General features: G+C 44.2%; 1 protein-coding gene across 1 annotated transcript; it reads left to right on the plus strand.

Moving 5' to 3' along the window:
* Window positions 1–1,247: 1,247 nt before the first annotated feature.
* WDR86 (WD repeat domain 86) lies at window positions 1,248–22,470 on the plus strand (the record flags this gene model as incomplete). The annotated part of the gene is made up of 6 exons (XM_080340528.1): window positions 1,248–1,410; window positions 4,271–4,412; window positions 5,912–6,344; window positions 15,473–15,608; window positions 20,271–20,374; window positions 22,252–22,470. The coding sequence occupies 6 exons, from the start codon at window positions 1,248–1,250 to the stop codon at window positions 22,468–22,470; spliced, it is 1,197 nt and encodes a 398-aa protein (XP_080196654.1).
* Between the last annotated feature and the right edge of the window lie 273 nt (window positions 22,471–22,743).

Raw genomic sequence — 22,743 nt, forward strand, 5'->3', positions numbered from 1 at the left:
GTGCCGCAGGAAGCGCTGCCTCCCCCGGGACCGGGGCTGGGGGCTCCGCGGGGGGGTGCGGAGTTGTTGTCGGGGTGTTTCGGTTGCAGGGCGGTTATTAAAGGGTGCCCGGCTGGGAAAGACTCTCCCGCCACTCAACTCTTTCCTCCCCACCGCCGGGTGACTGAAGCGAGGTAAAGGCTTCAGCCCTGGGGAGGCGAGCGGGGTGGGGGGTGCCTCTTTCCCCCGAAAAGAGGGGTTGCTGCGGGTGAGGCCGGCCCGGAGGGGCAGAGCTGCCGGGCACGTCCCGGGAGGACAAGGCGAGGAGCGGGAGCACCGAGGAAGCGGCGCGGGCGGGGGGGGGAGGCCGCGGCTTCCAGGCCCGGCCAGGGGGGGCGGCTGTCGCGTTGGGAAGCGGCTCTAACATGGAGGGGGAGGTAACGGAGAGAGGGCCGGCGCTGGGGGTAGGGATCCGCCCCGAGGTGGCCTGAGGGGAGCGCGGCGGCGGCGGGGGCGGAGGGGAGCCCTGCCCGCCTCCCCGCGGGGTGGAGGCGGCGGCGGGGGGGATCCCGTTGCTCGCTCCGGCGCTGGCTCCGGGAGGTTTCCCCTTTCCCCGTGGGTGAGTTCGCCATCGTCCCGCCGGAGAGAAGCCCCGCGCCTCCAGCCGGGGCCGTGTCCGGGGCGGTGAGTAAATGCTGAGGGCGGAGATGCCGGGGGACCGTGTGGGAGGGATGGCGGGGAGCGCCGGGGCCGCTGAGGTGATCCCGGGGGGCAGGCGGCCCTCGGGGCGCTGGGTGCCGCCTGCGGCCGGGGCTTCCCTGGCTCGGAGGCGCCGGCTCTTGAGCGTGTTCCTCGGAATCGCTTTGAGAAGCCGCAGCGTTGCCGGCAGGCTCCGGGCTCCAGGTAGCGGCACCGCTGGGTCCGCTCCGAAGGGCTGGATGTCCCGCTCTGCCCGTGGAGAAGGCGCATCAGTGTGGTTAAAGGGGCATCTTCCACGGTAGGGCTGGGGTTCCTATGGAGAAAGGAGCTCAATGGCTTCGGCACACCCTGACTGAGAAAGTGATGCATCCCTGGAAGAGATTAAATGATTTAACGTGCCCTCCTCTTCCCGCTTCGTGTCCCCGTTGCAGGAGCCTGGACGACCCTGCTGATTTTTGGGCGTTGAGGTAATGGCTGAAGCTGGTCGGTGGGCGATGGCTGGAGGCCCGGAGCGCTGTCTGGAGGTTGCGCAGCACCTGTGATCTCGACCCGCAGCCTCCGCCTTCGGGATGGGGAACGGTGGCTCCGCCGTGAAGGTCTGCACGGATCACCAGGGAGGCATCAACTGGCTGAGCCTGAGCCCCGACGGGCAGCGCCTGCTGACAGGCAGCGAGGACGGCACCGCCCGGCTCTGGAGCACTGCCGACAGCCAGTGCCATGGCCACTTCCAAGGTACGACAGCTTCTTTTCCCCTAGTTTTTGAGTCTAAGGCATGGCACAGGCCACACATCGTGTTCGTGTCTTTCAGTCCCTGCAGCTTGCCGGGCAGTGAAAATCTTTGCTTGTTTTGTTTTGTGGTTTTTTGAGTATTTGTTACGGTAATGTTAAGCAGAAGGTGTTTCAACCTACAACAGGTTACCAGTGCTACTGAGTGCGTGCATCTCTTTATCTCAGGGTGTGGAATATAGCAGTGATTTAACTTAGTCTCTTTCTGGAAGCTCTCTCTTTTATACTCTGATGAAATACTGACTTTGTTACCATCTCTCTCTTCCTTTTTCCTTTTTATCATCTCATTTTCCAGGCGATCTCTCTTTAGATCCTCTTGACCCAGAATGATGGAAAGAAACCTTACTAACCAGGCAATTTTTTCTCCCGTGTTTGACACACACACAAATTCTAATTGCTGGGCTTGTTTGTTTTAAATTGATTTTGCATTTTAAACAAAAATTACTGTCTTTAGCCTAGCATCTCAATAATGAAAAAGAAAAGAAAAAGTACAGTCATGCAGGAATCAAATGTGGATTCAGGATGTTTGTATTCTCACTCACTCATGTTCTTTTCTCAATACAGAAAAAAAAAAGCTCTTAAATTTGGAATTTCTAATCCTTTTTTCTTCCAATGAAGAAATCACATTGCTGTGATGTTTTGTGGTTGGTTGGTTCCTTTCTTGCTTGTTTTTAACTATGGTTTATTGTCTTTTTCCCCCCACATCCTGCCATGGTTCTAGCTCCTGGAAAACTCACTACATTTGCTTTAGGCTTAGAAATCCCTTTAAAGTAGGGATTTAACTAGGAAGAGAACTATATTGGATAATACTCAGAATCTGGCCTATGCGCTGCTGGTGTTTGGGGTAAATCCTAAAGGAGGTTGTCTGGATGGTTTGCGAACTGTCCGTTGAATCAGATAACCCCATGTATTTTATATTTATGCATGCACACAGTTGTTCTATAAATTTGTTCTATAAATTTGTTCTATAAACGCTAGAATTACTGATAAATCTGTGTTTATGACACAGTGTCAAACTTCCACCACAGCATAACCAACAGATTCTGTGGCGGCTACTTTGGACCAGACCTTGTCTGCCACGGGGGGTTTTGTCATCCTTTGTATTATCGATGGTTAAAATCTGACTGGCAGACTTTGGTGCAGTAACCAGGATCCTTTTTTGATCTCCTTGGATTAGTATTACATGACGCTGTGAGAAAAATCCTGGTGATTGAAACCTGCCCCATTTAAGGTGCTTTGCAAAAATGTGTGGATTGGTGTAGTTTTGCTTATAGCCCTAGTGATCTGTTTAATTCATGTCATCTGTTGAATTTTCTTAAGAGGAAACAAGACGTGTGTTTGTAGTGTGGCTTCTGGTTCGCTTTTGAACTACAGGAGCTGTAGTAAAATCTGTCTTTTTGCAGTCAGTGAAACAAAGTCTTTTACTGGACAGTCTGCTTGCTCTCAGGTTTTTTACCATCTCTTTATTCTACAAAATATTTCTGGTTTTCTAATATCTTTGTCCGTCCATCTGTCTCTCTTTACTCGCATTCGTCCTTCCTATATTTTTTTCTTTTCTCTTCAAAGAATAGTGTTATTTAAATCACAGTAGGACCCACCAGCTTCAACCAAAGTCTGAGGCTCTCTCGTGACAGTTACTTAAGAGGAAATAGTTCTGATCTTGAAAGCTTACAGTCTAAATAATGAAAACAGAAGAGTGCAAGGTACTGTCCCAACAATGAGATAGGTGACCGCGATTTCACACAGCAGATCATGGTACTAAGCTGGGACTTGAATCCCAAGATGATTTTTAAATGAGATGCATTTAATGATACAAATAGGAAAAGACACATCTTGCTAAGTAACAACAAAAGCTTAAAGTTGTAATATTGAATCCTCTTCGCTAGCATTACTCTGTTTTTCAGCATGAAATTTTTAGAGTAGCATTTTTGTCTATTTTTATTGTAAGTGTAGAATCCCAACATGCTCTGAATACTGTATAAACTTTCCCCTTTCCCCTTTCCCCTTTCCCCTTTCCCCTTTCCCCTTTCCCCTTTCCCCTTTCCCCTTTCCCCTTTCCCCTTTCCCCTTTCCCCTTTCCCCTTTCCCCTTTCCCCTTTCCCCTTTCCCCTTTCCCCTTTCCCCTTTCCCCTTTCCCCTTTCCCCTTTCCCCTTTCCCTCCATAATTTTCTTAAAGGTATACTGGTATTTTGAAAATTATGGGTTTTATTAAAGTTATTAGTCATAAATGGGTAAATATTGACTGACTTTTTACCAGATATGTTTGTTTGTTTGTGTTTCATTCTGCTTGGATAATGAAACTGAACTTGCTGGTAAGTCTCATGTCGCTTACTTTATTCATAGTTTCATGCTTTAATTTAGGGCTGTTTGTGTCCTGAGAATCAATGGGCTGGGTTGAAATACAGCTTTTTGCTCCTGACCTCAGAAGAAGGAAGCAAAAGCATTTCTATATTAAAAAACTAAGCCATTTTTTTACTGGTTTTAAACTTCAGTAGTCTGAGTTTTATTATACTGATGTTAATTTAGCTCATTATGTTTTTATAATACTGTTTTATCTACCTGATTGGTGGAACTGTACTTTTTTACTCTTTAAAAAAATCCATATATCAATGAAGCAGACTTTTCTGCTGTTAATTAAAAATGTTGTGTTTAATATGTATCCTTAAATGTGAAGAACGTGGGTGGTGCATTTAAAACTAGAGTCCATTTGTTTATGATATTTTTCTTTTAGCTAAGCTGAAGAGCTGGACTAGTCCGTCCTGCTTGTGTGCACAGCGATTGAATGTATTCCTCTTGTTATCTCTAGGACATGAAAGCTACATCACCTTTTGCCACTTGGAAAATGAGGCTGCCTTCACGTGTAGTGCAGATCACACCATTCGGAAGTGGGATGTGGTAACAGGTCAGTGCGTGGCCATTTACCGAGGACACACATCAATTGTTAACAGGTTTGTTCCGCGGAGTTCTTCCCTTGTGTTCCTGGAATCTGTTATCCCATCTATTATCATTTTCCTGTAATTCTCCATTACTACACTAATAAAATGGGTTGTGTAAACCTTTGAGTTCATGCTACACGTGTTCTGTGCTGTAATGATTAGTTTTCCTAGCAACAGTGCTGACGCATCCATAGACAGCAGATAGGAGAGAAATGAAAGGCATACAGCAGGGGAATTGAATCCAGGGCTAGGAATGAAATTCCAGAAGAAATTGTTCAATTGATAACAGATGCTTCTGATAAATAGATTTAAAAACATCATGTCAAGCCTTTGTGTCAGTAAGAGGGACAAAGTCAGGGGTTTTCTGGAATTACTATTCTTTTTTGTGCAAATGAAGTTTAGTATTAAACTGATTGTGCGTGACTGATTGGCCTGTCAATTTAAAGTGCCTCTTAATAGTTGGACTGGATTTAATTAATGACAAGTAGAGCAGTCAAAGATTGGTATTCTTCTCTTATTTTTTTTTTGGGGGGGTGGGTGGTTTCCCTTACAAAACTCAAATACGATGTGTGGCTGGATTGTGTAAATAGTTCGGAAGGCTGGCTCGGTCTGTATTTTGGCACTGGCCTGATTTTTGCTTGAATCAGCAAATGGGAAATCTGTTCCCTGTTCATATGACTTTGTTGCCAGTTTGAAAGGTTCCAGAGGACCAAACTCAGCTGACAAAGATGACACGTTATGATGTTCCCTATATCTGGTTCGGGAATACAAACTGTAGACTATTTTTCTGTTGTTACATGTTTGTGCAGCTACTACTTACTCATTATTTTGGAAGCCTAGTTGGTTGAATTCTTGAGCTGTAGTCTCTGATTCATTCTTCAGTCATGTAATAAGTGGGGTGCTCTTGCTCTCCCTTTTTTTGAGATCCTGGACTAAATGAAATTAGGTGTACATTTTTTTTTTCTTATACTCTCTCAATTCAATGATGGAAAAATGATTATCTTTGCACACTATCAGTTACAGTTCTGGTTCTTCAAATGGGTTTTTTTTGTTGTTGTTATTTTAATTCCAATCTATTTTCACGGGTTGATTTATAAAGAATTATTTATAAAGAAATACTAGTAAATAATTATCAATGAGTTCTTTTTAAAAAAGAACCAACTCTTAGTTAGCGTATGTAACTTAAGAAAAGTACATAATACTGCTGCTGGATTATATTTGAGAAAAATAGAATTGCCCAAAGTTAAAGTGTTGTAATGCTAAAATGTCTGCATCAGTGTACCTGAATAAGAGGTGTCAATTTTAAAAGTAGAAATAGGGAAGTGTTTGGTGTTTAAACAAATAAAAGAAAATAATTCATAAACAATGTGTATTAAACAGGGATGCTCAATTTGGGTTATATATGTTGTGTTCATGCTACCATTTCTAACTTCAGTGGTATTGATACTGTGACAAAATGGTTATATAAAAAGCCCAGTACTATTCATACCTACAGACTTTATTTTTTGCAGGATCCTGGTTGCCAAGGACTATCTCTTTAGCGGTTCCTATGACAGGACGGCCCGCTGTTGGAGTGTGGACAAGGAGAAGCAAATCCAGGAATTCCGGGGCCATCGGAACTGTGTCCTGACTCTAGCTCACTATTCCTCCAGGGATGTTCTTGAAGAAGAGGAGGAGGAAGAGGAAGAGGAGGAGAAAGTGAGCAGAGACCTTCTGGTGACAGGTAGCACCGACTGCACTGTGAAGGTCTGGTGGGTGTCCAGTGGGCGCTGTTACCAGACTCTGCTGGGACACACCGGGGCTGTTTTATGCCTTATACTTGACGCACCAAACAGGGAGCTGTTCTCTGGCAGCACGGATTACACCATTCGAACGTGGAATATTGTCACTGGTGAACAGCTGAAAGTGTTCAAAGAGCATCAAGGATCAGTAATTTGCCTAGAGGTAAGAACGGAAGCTTCTTCAAGAGCCATTCGAAAGGAGTGTCCATATCCTAACTCATGTATTGTCTTTTCATTCCTAAAGAAGCTCTTCTGGAACAGGTTATAAGTGATGAACTTAGATGTTTGTGTAATAACAAAATAATAGTGCTCTGTGGTCTTGAGACAAATCCCCTTTCCCTAAAACACTTTCTGGTGTTCTCTTGGCTTCTAGTGGCTGGTCTGGTCTAACTTCTAGCTCAGTATTTATTTAAATCCTTCTAGCTCTTGCAGCTCATGAGCAGGTTTGTTGGGAGGAGTGTTCATCTCAGTAGGATTGTGTACACAGGATCACTAGACTTTGAAGAACAATAACCTAAGCTGTGCTAGTAAAAGGAAACAGATGCAGGGTCAGACCAGATGGAAAGGGCAAAAAAATTCACGGTAAACTTGGTACCTTCTAAAAACCCCAACCCAAAATTGTGGGCAAAAGATAACAGGGAAGCATAAAGCAGAAAGAAATCTTGCTTTAAAAACCACACAGACATAATTCAAGAGAAGAAAGGGAGAAAGAGATGGCCAAGATGGGCAAGGAGAGTGGAAAAGAAGCTGAGTGTGGGGGAGAAAAGTCAGTAAATGGTGAAGGAGAGGGGAAAAAAATTAATGTGACCTTTAAAACTATACCCCGTTTTTCTGTTTGCAGTATTTTTCTGGCAAATGCTGCCAGGTTTGTCAATGTTGCAGAGGAGAGAAGGAGATTAGGTAGATGGAGAAGGGGAACTGTCGCACAGGCATTTGTCCTGTACACTCCACACCAGAAAATGATATGTTTAATGATGGTCTGTAACTTAGTTTCAGGTCAGCAAACCTTAAATTATTTTAAATGTCTGATGGAAGTTAATGGCAATAGTTTTTCTCACTACTCTCCTTGTTTGTGTTTGTTTTTCATAAGTGCTTTTTTTTGCAGAGGCTACAGTACATATTTTAATAGATGTACAATAAATGTTGCCTTTGTTTTATAGGAAGCAGTCACAGCTGACACCAGCAGACTAAAAACCTGGTAGTACTGAAGGAATTCTGTTTTCCTTCAGTTTTAGAAAGGAAAAAATACCACAAAAATCACGTTACCTTGGAGTAATGTTTGTCTTGCTTGGGTAAATTCTCAGTGTTAAAGCTTGTTTTTATGATACTGTGGTAATGTATTTTGAGGACGCTCAAGTAAATCTGGTGCTGTTCTTAGCGTCACGCTATGTTTCGCTGTTGAATTGTAACCCTTCTCCAAGGCACGGATTGACAACAGCAGAACTTGCTTTAATTTAATTGGGCTCCTGCTAAAATTGTTACACAAAACGAGCTTGACCCTCTCCCAGAAGCCTGGGAAATTCAATTACACTCTCTGAATGCTCAAGAATGAGCAATCCTTCTCTGCTTGTGAGCACAGAGTTAAACAATGGTTTTAAACAAACAGAACTTCTCGTTGGGGAGAGGAAAAGCAAAACCAACACATCTACTTGGAAAACCTGAACAATTCAAAGTACACAAGGCTATTGCTGCCAAGACTGTGTTGGCAACAGTCCTGGCCAAATCTCCTTGTAGCTGTGAGTAACTGGTACCCCTCACTTCTCTCATCACCACTTGATGTTTGAGGCTGGAAGAGTCCAGCTGAGGTACACGCTGCCCCCAGAGAGAGCATTTCATTTTTAGGGTTCTAAAACAGCCCAGCTTAAGCAGTCACTGTACTACTGAATAGCTTTAGGCTGTCGGTCTTTCCTAATTCCTCCCTCTCCCTTACTGGGTTCAACACTGGCCCTTCTGTTCTACTTGGCTGCCTCTCAGCACAGCCCACATGGTATTTTCATTCTTTCAGAAAGGGGTCAATCACCAGAATCCATACAAAGATGTTACAACAGAAGGGAAACTTCCTGAATAGAGGTTTAAATTTAAAATTTTTTGTTTTCTTCTCAAAAAACTCTTGGAGCCTTTTTTGCCTAGGGCTTCTTAGTGACAGTGTTGCAATCTGTGGCAGTGAGTTGGGATAATATTTTTCAAACTATGGGTCAGGAAGGACTTGGAGGGAGTTGAGTTGTTCACAGTAGCCAGCAGACAGTTTTAATTGTTGACAGTAGTTCATTTTCTTCAGGACAGAATTGAGCTGCTAATTAAAGTAGATTTTCACTCCCCTGTCCTGGAGGAGCTGAGTTGGTACCAGCAATTAGAGGTGGTTACCTGTTCTCTGGATGGTATAATGCTTTTGTGGAGAGAATAAAGGGAAAAAAATAAAGACTTCATTTTATGTATTCAAATAAAGGTCCCTATGGGAGGGTGACCTTTCAAAGTCTGAGAAATGCTCAGTGTGATCTCTCAGCCTGGACACAGATCAGGAAAAATTTGGATATTGAGACCATATTTTCCCCAACTTCAAAAAGTACTGTTTTTAACGGGAATGCCCCAGGATGTTCTGAACTGCCGCAAATTAGGTCTGGACTGTTCCAGTCGTCTCCCATTACTTTCCAGTAAATACCAATAGTGTCGCTGTAGCAGTGAATGGAAATTCCTGGAGCGTCTTGAGGGAGCCTCTCCATAAAACATACCCATGTTTTCCACCGCGCTTCCTGCAGTGCTGGTGTGTGGAGAGCAGAGGGATGATGCCACAGACACATTTAGATTTTGAATGTTTCTCCGCTGCTCTAAGATCCTGTAGGTGCTGTTGCCAGCCAGCCCGAGTTAGAGGAGCCTGAAGGAACTCTTATGGCAGAACAGAAAGCATTTGGTGTAGCTTTCCCTTTTCCCCCACCCTTGGTGGTCCTAGATAGTGGAGGGAAGAGGGTGAGATGTTCAGATATTCCCCAGGCTTGTCCTGCTGCCCTGAGGTCAGTGTGATGAAGATAATTTATGAGCTGAACTGATTGTGTGTGGTCAGAGCAGCTCGTAGCAGAACAGCTTTGACAATAGTTGCAGGTACCAGCTTGTACTAATACCACTTTTCCACTATCTGAATTATACTTGGCAGAAGTTTTGCCAGGAGACTTTCTATCTGCAGTGGGAATCGTGTGCGCACTGGATGCTTTGGTGGCCTCGACTTCTTTACTTACATAGTCAGGCAAGGTAACTGGCAGCAGAGCAGCCAGAACTCTTCACTCTGTGCCTCCCGCAGTGCGTTGATAGCTTGGCAGGGAAAGGACAGCAGCTGCTTCGAGTGCTCCCTCTTCATATAAGAGCCAGTGATGAGATTTTATAGGAGGTGATGGGAAAAAGCAAGGGTGGGCTGAGCGTAATCACACAGCTCGTGCTAGTTATTCTGCTTAAAAATTTCAGGCCTGGCTAAAGACCAGGATTTGCAATTAATAATCAAACATGCATTTTCATTAATGTGGCTGCCTGCAATAGGCTGAATAACCCTGACAAATATTTACTTGTATATGTTTTTCTAAATGTCTCCAAAGTAGCTTTGCAAACTGTTCACAAGGATTGCTTTGTCCTTTGCTGATTGTTCTTTCTCTGAGTATTTATCAGAACTGTGCTGCCAAAAGCTGGCAGAGAGAACTGATCCAGCTTGGAATTTAGCTTGGATTCTATAGCAAACATTCTTGCAAGAAAAATCCTTTCTTGCAAAAGGGGTTTTAAATGAACATGAGTGGGCAAGGGCTTGCGTCTGGTTTTTCTGCAAAAGATCCTTTGTTGAGACCATTCCCTTTAGTTGCCTTTTAAAGCCGACTAGCAGAGAAGAATGCTTTGAACAAAGCCATTGCCTGAACTTTGTTTATACGCTTAACCATTGTGATCACAGGGACAGATTTTTTTTCTCTTGTCACACCAATTAGAGTGCACATATTTATTGTAATTTGTGTTGGTATTTGTTGCATAATTCATCAAAGGATGAAGAAGTGAATTAGAGGAATACAAATGTGTACAACACCTGTCGGAAAGAAACATGTTTCTAGGATTGTTATTTTGCACTGCAGTAAAGTTGTTGAAAAATGTTCTGAGCCAGACCAGAGAGTTTATTCTAGATGAATTCTAAGGAAAAAAGCAAAAGAAAAGAAACAAAAAAAACCCCCCTATTTCTTGCCCATAGGGAGTTTGTTAGCTTGTTAAAATGAATGTGGTTTGAATGGGATCCTGAAAGTCTAACTCGGCTGAAGGCGTATGGAGTTATAATTTGAGATTGGTCCAAGTTGGTGACTTTTAACTGGGACGTGGCTATGAACAGCAGACCCAGTTGGCAGACTGGGAATACTGACCCCGCGTGAAGAATAAGCTGGTACTGGGACATGTGGTTGTTGACTTGAACTCATCCTGAGGTTCCTGGGACCCCTTCTGAGTACAGTGACCTTCAGAAAGAGGATGTGTCCAAGTCTGTTTGGAGAACCAATTGCCTCTCCTTGGATGAGGGTTAAATTGTTTCTTATAGCAAAGGTTCACTGAGAGAGGGAAATCCATCCGTGTAAGATTGACACACCTGTTGAACAGCTCTTTTGCAGGTGTTTTTGGCATTCAGACAGGTAGAAATTGTCTTAAGCTGCGGCATATGTTCAGTTCAGCCAAGCTTGTGTGGCAATAGAGTTATCTTTGTCTTGAGACACCAACCCTAGATATGATCATTTGGGTTTTTTATATTCAAACTGTGGCGTGTCTAGGGGCTACAATTAAGGTCAGAGTTGCATAAAACTGGCATTTTTTAATACTGAAACCTGTAACTAATTCAGCATTTACAACCTGTGTTTTGCTACTGCTGTAACTTTGCTGCTCACAAGTCTGACAGAACTTTTTCATGGAACGGTATTAATACATCTCCAGAACTTTGGCCTGAGGATTAAGACAAATTTGTTCCATTCATGTGTCTCAGTGTTCCATCTGCTTCAAACCAAAGTCCCTCGGAGTAATGAGCAAAATTAACAGTCCAGTATTGCAGCTATCAGTGCAGTGATTCTTTTTTTGCTGTCTGGCTGAGGCTTTAGAACTGAGCATCTGACTGTCAGCAGGTTTTTAAATTCGTTTGGAGCTCTTTGGGTTTGAAATGTCCACTCAGCTCGTTGGTATCTGAGCCGCAGGTCTGTTCTGTGTCGTCTGCCCTGCTACAGGTGGCCTTGCCTTGCTGTTCCTTGTCGGGAGCTTTGTTGGGCAGTTAGCCAAAGTGAACCAAATGCTGAAAAGCCAGCCAAGGAAAATACAGCTTTGAAAATATCGCCACTTCTCCAGGTGGTTGCAGATTAGAATATGAAACTGTTTCTACTGATCATTTTTAAACCAAGAGTTGACAGACTTGGGTATATCTGGAAAAATCTGTTGAGTGAAATTTTACATTTTTCCTTGTAAATCATAAGAAAATTAAATTCTTTTGTAAGAATAGGACTGGGACTTAGGGAGTTGGGTCAAGGTTTAGAGCCTTTGCGCTAGAAAGGCCCAGGATTTATGGACCTGAGGACCTGGCCCACAAGTACTTGCTGAAAATGGCTGTGCCTGGATGCCCGTACACAGAAATGGGTGCCAGTCTTGGCAGCAGGGAGGCTTAGCTCCCAACAAAGCTGCAGCACGGTCTTGCATTTTGGTGAAGAAGTCAGTAGACTTCATCTCGCTCCCGAGCGGGAGAACCAGCAGAATGTGGCCTAACTGGAAATCATAGAATCAGAGAATAGTTTGGGTTGGAAGGGACCTCCAAAGCTCCCCCAGTGCCACCCCTGCCATGAGCAGGGACATCTTCACCAGCTCAGGTTGCTCAGAGCCCCATCCAGCCTGGCCTGGGATGTCTCCAGGGATGGTTCATCCACCACCTCTCTGGGCAACCTGGGCCAGTGCTTCACCACCCTCAGTGTAAAACATTTCTTCCTCATGTCCAGCCTGAATCTCCTTCTTTTAATTTAAAATCATCAGTGCTTTAAGCACCCAGCTAGAAGTTGGCAGGGGAACTGTGTTACAGTTGTGGTCTGTTTAGGTAGTTTTCAATACAGTTATGACTTAAGGCAAAGGATGACAGGAGCCAAGGGCCTGTGCTGCCGCCTGACCCTGGACCTGCGCAGCTTCCACAGCAGCGGTGACGGGTGCCCAGGCAGCGTGAGGGCATTTGCACAGTGTGTCCAGCCTTGGTGAGTCAGAGCCAAGGCTGTTCTGGGGGAGAGCCACCCCTTTTGGATGCAGCCTCTGAAAGAAGACAGAGTAAAAATACTGGTTTGATATGGGTCAGATTGGATTGGTGCTTCTGTCTTGCACTTCTCTGACAGAATCCCATCTGGGTTTCACACCCGCTGGTGAGCATTTTCAGGGATACTATACACTGTTGCCTGTCACAACTGCCCTGAAGCACGTAATGCTTCATGTGCCGTGTAGAAAGGGCTGTTCGCAGCCTGGATGAGCCTCCCAATCAGACGCTATAAATTTCAAGTCCTTTCTTGGATGGACTTCAGTTGCATTGTATCACAGTTCCCTATCTATAGAGTAGGGAAGGTATTTATTTTCTATTACACAGAGCATAAGTGCCTGCTTATAAGGTGCTTTGGCTAGGGGAGCAGTATGTGATGATGATTATTATTTTGATTAAATATAGATAATCTGAAGCATTGTGGCTTAGGCTGGAGTTGTAAACTAGACCTATCTTTAGTCAAGTGAAGGAGTCATCTCACCTGAATTCATATAGATGGCTACAAGTAGGAAGATTGTCCTCGTTAGGGGGCAGAAAAGGTGGGTTTCAAGGGGTGATCTGTTTCAGACATCTGCTTCAGGATGAGATGAGTTGTGCCCCAGACTGCGGTGACTACAAAGAGACTTAGCTGTGGATATCTGCATCCATTTAGAGGAGATGATACCTGCATCGTATCACTGCAAGTAGATCTGATTTGCAGCTTCAGCCTGAGCTGATAGCTCTTGATGGCTTTCTGCACTAATAGCTATTTCATGCTCTATGTTTTAAAAATAGCAAAAAAAGGAGAAGCTGGGTGACAGTCAGAGCCTGTGCTGGCTGTTGCTGTTGGCTGTGCCGCAGGCTTCATCTGTGGCACCCGGTAGATTGTTTAACCTTTTAGTATTGCTGTTTCCATGCAAGGCTGAGAGTCCTTTGCTCCTGTGCTCACCTGCTTAAACTGGTGAGGGGGAGGAAAGTGCATAAAAGTGTGGTGTGCAGCCGCTGGGGTAGCACAGAGGCTTTGAATTTAATGAAGATGGTTGGTGTACCAGCCATCTCACCAGATCTCTGACTGAGCATCGGAAGCTTTTACGGCTCTTAGGATCCTGGTGCTGTGAATTACCTGAGTAAGTCCACATCATTTAACACATTTTTATATCGAGCAACTTAGCCAATCTAGGCAAGTTGCAGCTTTTGTTTCACCTCAGCATTTATACACCCACTTAAATGTAGAAATGAAGGAGCGTAACATAACGTGCCATCAAGGCAGAGTGGCATTTACATACAGGAGCTTATAACTTGGTGTTTTCCCATGTTCAGATGCTGCTAGCAAGATGTCTGAAAAAGAAATGCAATGACTTGGCCAAGAACAATGCAGCAGGATCTCAACTCACAGCAACCTCTTCCATTGAGCAGGTGCAATGTGACAATGGAAATTAAGCCTGGAAGTTAAAAGTCAGGTTATCTTCCTCAGGCTAACTCTATAGATCTTAGTCTTTGTTAGTGCTGCTGGTCATTCCTTGTCATTGAGATCTAGTTGTAATGCCATTGCTTGAAATAGGATGTGGCCATTTCAACGTACTGCTGGATTCTAACAGTGGTAGGTGTTTTACAAGCTCCTGATGTTTAGCTATAATATGAAAATGGTCCCATGGGCCAAGTTTTGCTGGTAGGAAGCGTGGCTGGAGCTGCGGCCTGTGATCGTTGTGGTCTGCCCGCGTACATGTCTTACGTGGGTTAGCACGGTCCCATCACTGTGGGGCTTTGTATCTTAAAATACCTTTTGTTTCATGTTCTTGTAACATGGCGCAAATGTTCTTTTGCACAAGGCTCACTTATGATGCCTTTTGGGAATGGTGGTGGAGATGGGAGGGCGTGAAAAACATTTCAACCTTACAGAGTGTGCAAAGAGTGGGGGTCAAGTGTTTATAATAATCTAAGGTGGTGGAAGAACCAGACCTTTGAAAGTGACCTGAGAGCAAAACCCATGTCAAGTTGATTTGTCATTTGTTCTGAAGTTGGTTCACATATGAGGAGTGTAAGGGGTTACTGGAGCCTTCTGATCTGTGTGCATAGGGGGAAAATGGTATTATTAGTCCTTATTCAGCTTCTTCTTTGAGGGGAGGGCAGGGTTCTCCCTCGTGTCTCTCCATCAGGTAGAATGCAAGATTTCTCTCTGCCCTGCGAGCTGCCAGCATTTGGCTGATTTGTTACTGTGTACTGGCTAGTTTCAGTCTTGAAAAGGTGAATTATTCTCTCTCTGCTTGAGTTTCCCACCTGCAATTCTTCCTTTTGTCCTTCTCTGTGGTGTCTGTGTGGAATGAAAACCAACCTCTACCCCAGTGAGTTCACACAGTGTGCAGGATGACTGCTCTGTTCTTCTTTGGGATTTATAGGCAGGGGTGCTCTAAACAGACAGCAGAAGACAATCTGATCGAAGATGTTTAGAAACCTATGTAAGGATAGTTAATTATTTCATCATTTCATAAGATACAAAATAGTTTCAAGGAGGAGTTAGCATTGCCAAATATTGACCTTGTGCAGAGGTCATGCTAAACTCTAGTTTATGTTGTGTAGGAATTGATTTTTAATTTATTTTTTATTGTTACTCAAAATGGTTCTGAAATCTTTGTTGTAATTAAAACTTACTTGACAAGAACTCTTATCAGATTGTATGCTTTGTGGAAACTACACCACAGGGGACTTTTGGGGGGCTATATTAAGATAACTAATTATGGAAGTAGGGTTAGCATCGTTAAGCTTACTGAAATCCTGCATGTGTGCACCAGCAGATGAAGTTTTTCATCTTCTGAAATGTGGGAGCTGTTTTTAAGGCCCAGAAGTCAATGTGAGATGCAATCTTGAAGACTGCAAAGTTGCAGTTTTGCACACCATCCCTCTGTTCCAAGGTGTAGTTGTCGCTCTTTGTAACCGTTGAGTTGGAAACCATGACTTTGTATGAGTCACTTCAGTGCAGTTCTCTCCCAAACGCGCCCGAGAGACGATTGCTGATGTTGTTCTATTTCTCTTCCCTTCAGCTAGTGAATCGGCACTTGTATTCAGGAAGCGCGGACAGGACAGTGAAGTGCTGGTTAGTAGACACTGGGGAGCGAATCCAAACGTACAAGGCTCACAAACACAGCGTTAGCACTTTGAAATACCACGCCGGGATCTGTAAGTTGCCTTTCCTATGTTCAGCAATCCCTTGTCTCCTTTTCCAAGTGTGTCTCTGATCGAAGATTGTTACTAGATAATACAGTAATTTTGAAGGCTTGTAAAATCATCACTTTTTTCCGACTCCAGCATGTTTATGCTCAGCAGCAAACTTTGCTGCTCCGTGTGGGAAGCTTAGATCTTCCCTCCATTTTCCATTTCCCTCCTCTGGCAGATGGAGAGGCAGTCGCTTTATTTGTGTTACCAAGGGAAGTGGCTTAAATCCCGAAGTGTCTGTGGGTTGTTTGTGTAACCGTGGTTTAACCCCGCTGGCCTGATGGCTGTCACTGCTGCATGCCTGGGGACAGCAAGCGCTGCTGCTGGATCTGCAGCCCTGTGCCTGCCCCTGCTACTGTCCTAAACCAGAGCGGCGTCTCAGATGCTCTCTGCTCCTTTCTAACAGTTGGGCTTCCCATTCAGGCTCTGACCATCTCCCAGGCTCGTTTGCCACAAGTTCTTTTTGCTTTAGCTATCCTCTTGCATGTATTTCTTCCCCAAAACACCTTTCTGCAGCAGCCAAGCATTGCTTGCCTTACTAACGCTTGGGACTCGGTTCCCCTGCTTTCGCTACTCCTGTTCAAGTGGTATCTTTACTTAACTGTCTGTTGTTGACATAAAGTATATTCTGACCATGAAACTGCCCTCTTTAGATCCCTCTCTTGGCTGGGTTTCCCTTTGCACGTCATCCATCCGTTTCTGGGTTTGGGTTACAAGACTGCGCCTCTATCAGCCTGAACCTCTCTCTGTGTCATCCTGGTCTCATTCTGACTCTGATGTTAAACCTGTTGTGCCTTCATTTGCTTCCCAAACAAGTTCTTCCCTCCTTCAGGGTAACCGGGATGGCAATGCCCATCTGAAGCTAATCTAGAAATTCGCTGTGCTTTTCCAGTTTCGTTTTCTGTACTATGGAAACCAACGTGTAATACCAGATGGAAGTTGTTATTTGGGTCCTTGATACATCTTTTGGCAGATCATCAGTGATAAAAGGCTGACAAATGCAAGACGGTGGCGCATTAGGCGATAGTTGCATCTGCACAGACAGGCTCCAGTTTAGTGGCAGTGCTTGGCCGACCACATTTATAACCCAGTAACAGAATTGGTTTCTTAATAATGTTTGGAAACTTAACATGTAACCAAAGTAGATTTTGATTTTAATCAGGAAGCTATTTTTTAGTCTTCCCTTCAGCATTATGGTACTACTTCTCTCAATTAAAATAGTTAATCATAACATAAGGTTAATTTCAGTTCTCCTCACCCGTATTGCAGAATTACCCCGCTCTCCCCTACCTGCAGGTTTTAATTTCTGCCGATTGCAGTTTTTGCAGTTGGCTGGAAGAAGGGGATGGAAAGGGAAAGAGTCTGTGCTTATGCTGCACCCTGAAGTTATTGCTCAAAGATGCAGCCAGGTAGGGAAATGAACCCAGAACTGTAATCCAGGATAAACACTGGCAAACAAAACACTGTTGTGTTTTTCTTTTGTGTGTGTGTTTTTTCCCATTTTAATTATAAAGATACAAAACATTGAATTCATCAAGACTACCCACCCAAAGGGAGGATAACCATGCTGAGCTGTTGTTGCCTGATGCCACGAGGAATCTTAATAGCTGGGTGGGAGATGGGAAGACTGTCTCCTTCACTAATGCCACCTCCAGAGCTGCATTTTGTCCAGTATTTATCCTGAGTTTCATACAACCAGTGTAGACTTGACTAGACTGTTTAAAACCATCATAAAGAAAGTTTAGGCTCAAACAGAAGTTTCATTATCTGGTGCTACCTCCATCAGCTCTGCACCTTTCTCTCTCTTCCCCCCAGCCCAGCACCCTGTCCCTGCCATCCACATACATTAGTTTTCCATAGAACTCTTTTTTTTTCTTAACATACAGGTAGTATTGCTGCATTTAGTCAGAGTGGGGAAGAACACCCTGATAGTGTGATGGAAGTGTTCACAGAGTTATTTAAGATCTCATTTTAAATCAAATGCAAAAATACTAAAAGAGTCAAACTGGGAGAATTGAATTATTCCACTTGAAGGCTAGAAAAAATGTCATGAAAGAATATTAGGGACTTGTCTGAATAGAATTTAGATGCATTTTAGAGGACATTTCCACTTAAAAATGAATTTATACGCTATGCTTGCATTTTTGTAATACATTGATGACTTGTTTACAGAGTATCTCATGGTTTTGTTTCAATTAGAATTACAAAGAGATGTTCACTGGATAACAAGAGTTTGAGATATAGTGTAGTTTTAAATTCTAGCTGGTCACCTGGGACAGGTCAGCAATGTGTGTCCATTCTTTATCTTTCAAAAAACGTGGACAAAATACTTCAATATAAATGACGTTTATTATGGTTTGTGTCACATTTGCACCAGCCCAAGAACACGGAAACTATTTCAGCTGAGAAATGGTGGCTTTTGGTTAGATCCTAATTCTGTTGCTTGCTAACTGCACAGTACCCAAAGGCTCGTCCCGAAGAGTTTATGGGCTAAGTAAGAAAATACAAAGAATGAGAGGAAAAATATATGTGTGTTTCCAAAATGGCTTTATAGTGTGCAGGGAGTCCAGACAGATCTGAGAACTGAGCTTTAAATCATCAGAATGTGTTTCTAGTGGCTTTCCTCAGTCTACTTGTTTAATTAATAGCATGGGGAATATTAAAGCTGGTTCTCAATGCAGTTTACTTAATGATATTATGTTGGTTATTCTTCTCCTCCAGTATGTGCACAGTCAGTTAAAATTTAATGCCATTTATATTTTTTCATGTTGCAAAAACTCCAAGGGAACGTTTAAAACTGCTCTCCGTCCCAAGGGTCTGCGAAATCAAACTAAAAAATGAATTGCTTAATTTTGTTGGTTGTTTGTTTCACAGGTGGTATATATTAACATATATTTAAGTGCGAAATCTAGGTTAGATCAACAGCTCTCCTTTGAAACTCAGAGGTGCAAAGAGATTTCCTCAGTCTAGAGTGACAGCTCAAAAGACATAAAAGGTGTCTGTCAAAAGCAAAATCCTGATAGCGGTAGCTGGAATAAACTGCCAGCTGCACAGCGAAAACAGCTCTTAATTGGTTCCTGCGCTCTGCGTGTGTGTAATAGTAGTAAGTAATTTCCATTCACTGGAATCAAATCGGCACCTTGTTCCCTGCTTTACACCCTTGTTACTCACTTGCAGAGTGGGACATGCTGCTTTTTTGGGATTGCGCTGGCAGTTGAATTTATAGTGACCCAGATGAGGTGACATTGATTTTGCACATCCAGATGTTTCTCGAAGGGGTACCCAGGGCGTACCCAGGACGTACCCAGCCTCCTGCTGTGCCGTTTGAAGCTGAAAAGCTGATGGCAGTAGGTGGCCTGTTCTCTCATCTCCTGTTGTAGTCCTGAATTTACTGCCATGATGGTTTCTTTACCTCTAGGAACCCAGTGCCTGACTTGTCCCAAAAGATAAGGTATCTTGTCTCCAGGCACTTCAGTTTTGTACAAATCTTTTCATGGTAGTGGCTTTTGCAAAGGCAGGGAACTGTGAATATATCGCATTTGCAGCTCTGAAATGTTTCTCTTTGGATAAGCTTGGGGAGTTTGGGTTAAATGAAGGAAAATGAGTTTTTACAAAGACAGTTTGTAACCCTTAAAGGACACGAATGTGTTCCTTTTTGGGCATATCGCTAAGTGTAAAATCAAGATATTCAATGCTGCCTGGATGCAGCAGTTCTTGGGATCTGATGTGAAGATCCCAATGTATTGAGAAATTATTCTTCAAACACGTTAAGACACCCTGAAGAAACCTGATGAACAGCCCAAATCCCACCCCTCCCAATCCCCCTTGTAGCACATATATGATATAGCACACAGAATACAAAAGTTACAGCCTGGGCCTTCAATCACTTACCAGCTCTGCTGTATGCAGACATCCTAAGCTACGGGATTTAGCCAAAGAAATCTGCCGCTCTGAAAGAATTTGTGAAGACTGTCTGTAAAGCTGCCCACACGTGCCGCTCACCTCTGAGGACACAAGATTCAACGGTGGTATTTCAACAGAGATGGCCCTACCTACTGCTCGTAAGCTTTTGTTGAAAATGGGGGAAGAAAGCACGGTATGTTTTAATGAAGCTAAGGCTGGATTCATGTCGTTAGGGTGAGAGAGGGTAAGGCTGTTATTGTGGTTTGCAGTGTCCCCGCAGCTTGATGCAGCAGCAGAAGTGATGGAGACACTGTAATACTGACTGGAAACCTGGAAATAACTGTGGTAAAACAAATGGAAGGCTTAGTGGAAATCCTTAAAACCAGACTTGAGATAAATTGCCTGCTTAGAATTATTGAGGCATGTTCAGGCAGGGAAATCTGTGTGGAAGAGTAGAGCAGGAATAGGTATTTGAATGTGTGTGGAGTGAAATGCTGATTTATGTAGGAATTTCAAGCTTAAGGCAGTTCAGTGTTTTGAAAAATACAAATGAAAACAAGCGTGCTGGGGTCAGTGAAATGAAAACTGTCTGAGCTTGCTATAACTGAGAAGACAATCAAGCCTAAAAATGATACATCACATTCCTTTGTGAACTGGTTTTAGGGACATTTTGAACTGGCGTGATCTGCTCACGTCTGGCCGTGTTGTGTGGTTGCGTTGCAGTGTTCACGGGAAGCGGCGATGCCTGCGCGAGGGCTTTCAACTCCAAGAGCGGCGTCCTGCAGAAGATCTTCCGAGGACACAAGTTCATCATCAACTGCATCCAGGTCGGGAAGGGGTTTCTTTGCTGGGGTTTCGTGCTTCTGATCGCTCCCTTGTTTGGGTGGGGGGACTTGGTGTGGCTGGTGGTTCAGCATGCCTTGGATTGGATGTTCTAGGGTAGACTTGAATATTCCTTATGTAATTTTAGAAAATCTCCATTAGGGTAAGTGAAACCACAGAACGAGTCCCCAGAGCCAGGCCCGTGGTTGTGATTAGAGGTTTTTCAGGTCAGGTTAGACGAGCAACCAGGAGAAATGAGGCGATGTACCTGGTCCTGTGTAGGGACAGGGAATGGGCGCTGGCCTTATGAGACCCCTTGCATTACAGGACACTGATAAGCATCTGATAAGCAGAATTATCCCCCTGACCCCCCTGCGGATGGTCCAGAAACCGCTTACCCTCCTTTCTGATCTTGGTGAAGAGCTAGTGCTGATATAAACAGTTATATAAAATAGTTCCCTTGGGGTCTGTTTTTCTGGAGGTATAAAGATGACAGAGCAGCTCAGTATTGATGTCTGACCTACATCCTACCAGACAAACACAAGAGTCTCTGCCACTGGAGTAAAAATTTTCTACAAGTTAGTTAAAAGTCCCAAAAAGCTGTTTCCACATTGTCTAGGCCTGAGTGATACTGGTGTTTAAAAGTTAAAAGGGGAGGAATTGGTAATGCTTGGTGGCAATGCAAAGACCAGTATCCTGGAATCCCAGGGGGGAAGTTTTTGGATCCTTGGATGCCTTGTGCATTGAAGAATCCACATCTCCCTGTATCAGTATCTGAGAGATGTGGGCAGGATGAGGATTTTGATTAAGAACGTGAGACACTGTCAGTATTTCTGGCAGGCTGACAGTCAAAAGAAATAAAAGGAGAGGAGGTGAAACTCCTTTTGGAGACGATCCCAAGCATATAGGGTTGCAGATATGGTTGTCTTTTTTTTGTATTGTTCTGAATTAGCAAGTGGCCAGTTGGTCTTAAATTGGGTATTGAGCAACTGGGTGCGTAGCAGATGGATGGATTTGGGTGCTAACTGATATAATCACTCTGTGCAGCCCTAAATATTGACAAGATCAAAGCTTGGCTTTCTATTTTTTTTTTCTGTGTAATTTCATTTCAAGTGTTAACAGGGCAAAAAATCCTGGGAAGAGAAAGGGCTGAGAAGTGGCGACTGTAATAAGATCATAGATATAGGGAGGAGGGATGAGGGGGTGACGTGAGCCGGGATGCTCCATGTCACCGCTCCCTCTGGAGACCATGAGTGCCCGCGGTGGACAGACTGACACAGGGAGGGGAAGGTGATCGAGACCGAGGGCTGAGTGAGGACAGTTGGAAACATTTACCAACTGCAGCAAAATGTTTCATTAAGGAAATGAAACTGCAGGGGGGAATCAAGGTTAAGTTACTGTAGGTTTGGAAGAACAGTGGATTTTGAAGGAGGAATTGTACTTACAGCTTCCTGCAGAGGAAGGAGGGAAGTGAGAAGGAAAACATTCCTGAACCCCTGCCACTGCCCCCTGATGCTGATTGTGCTGCCTCCTTAAGCTTCATCTTCAGAACTAGAGCTCTGGAACTAGCACAGAAATTCGCAGCTACAGCCCATCCTGACACTGAGTTTAGCTCCCCATTGCATTTCTGGTAGGTTTAGGTTATAAATGACTCTCGCTGTTTATATTTTATGGCTCTGTGAAGCGGCTGAGAAATGAGTCCTGACTTGGTAAAGTCTCATCCTGCTTCAGCAGCTTTCATGATAATTTATACGGGCCCTTGCGATGAGCTGTCAGGCCATAAGCGTTAGGCTCACACTGTGTTTGCTCTAATTTTTGACAGTTCAGTTGTGCCGATGCCGAGCTGTACAGTTTGGTATTAAACGTGCCCCTGTTGTTCCAGATCCACAATGAGTTGCTCTACACTGCTTCCCACGATGGCACGCTGAGGATTTGGGACATCCGGGGAATATGCAAGAGAAACAAGCGGCGTTTGAAGAAGGAGAGGTCTACCCAGGGCAGGAGCTCTCAGAAGGGAAGCCTGTCTCGTCTCTTCAACAATAAAGTCGGCTGCATGGTACAGCAAGAAAACGGGGAACACGAGGCGGTTGAACTAATGTGACTCTCCAGAAGAGACTTCCCCTCAGTGACCAAAGCCGAACCTTTTGTTTTCTGCACCACTGTGTCCACGTAAAACAGAACCTGGAAAGGGCTGGGACGCAGCTTTGTTCAAACCTCTCATTTTGGAGCCAGGATTTGCTGTGATGGTCGGATGGAATCACGCCAAGGGCTCAGCTGTGCCGCGCTGGGGTCGGCAGGGGCTGTGGTGCAGGTGATGTGCCCAGGGGTGGGTAATTAAGAACTCACAACTGCTTGTTTTCAGTTCCCGCTGGCA

Source organism: Nesoenas mayeri (genome assembly GCF_963082525.1).
Source record: "Nesoenas mayeri genome assembly, chromosome: 2".
Lineage (NCBI taxonomy): Eukaryota > Metazoa > Chordata > Aves > Columbiformes > Columbidae > Nesoenas > Nesoenas mayeri.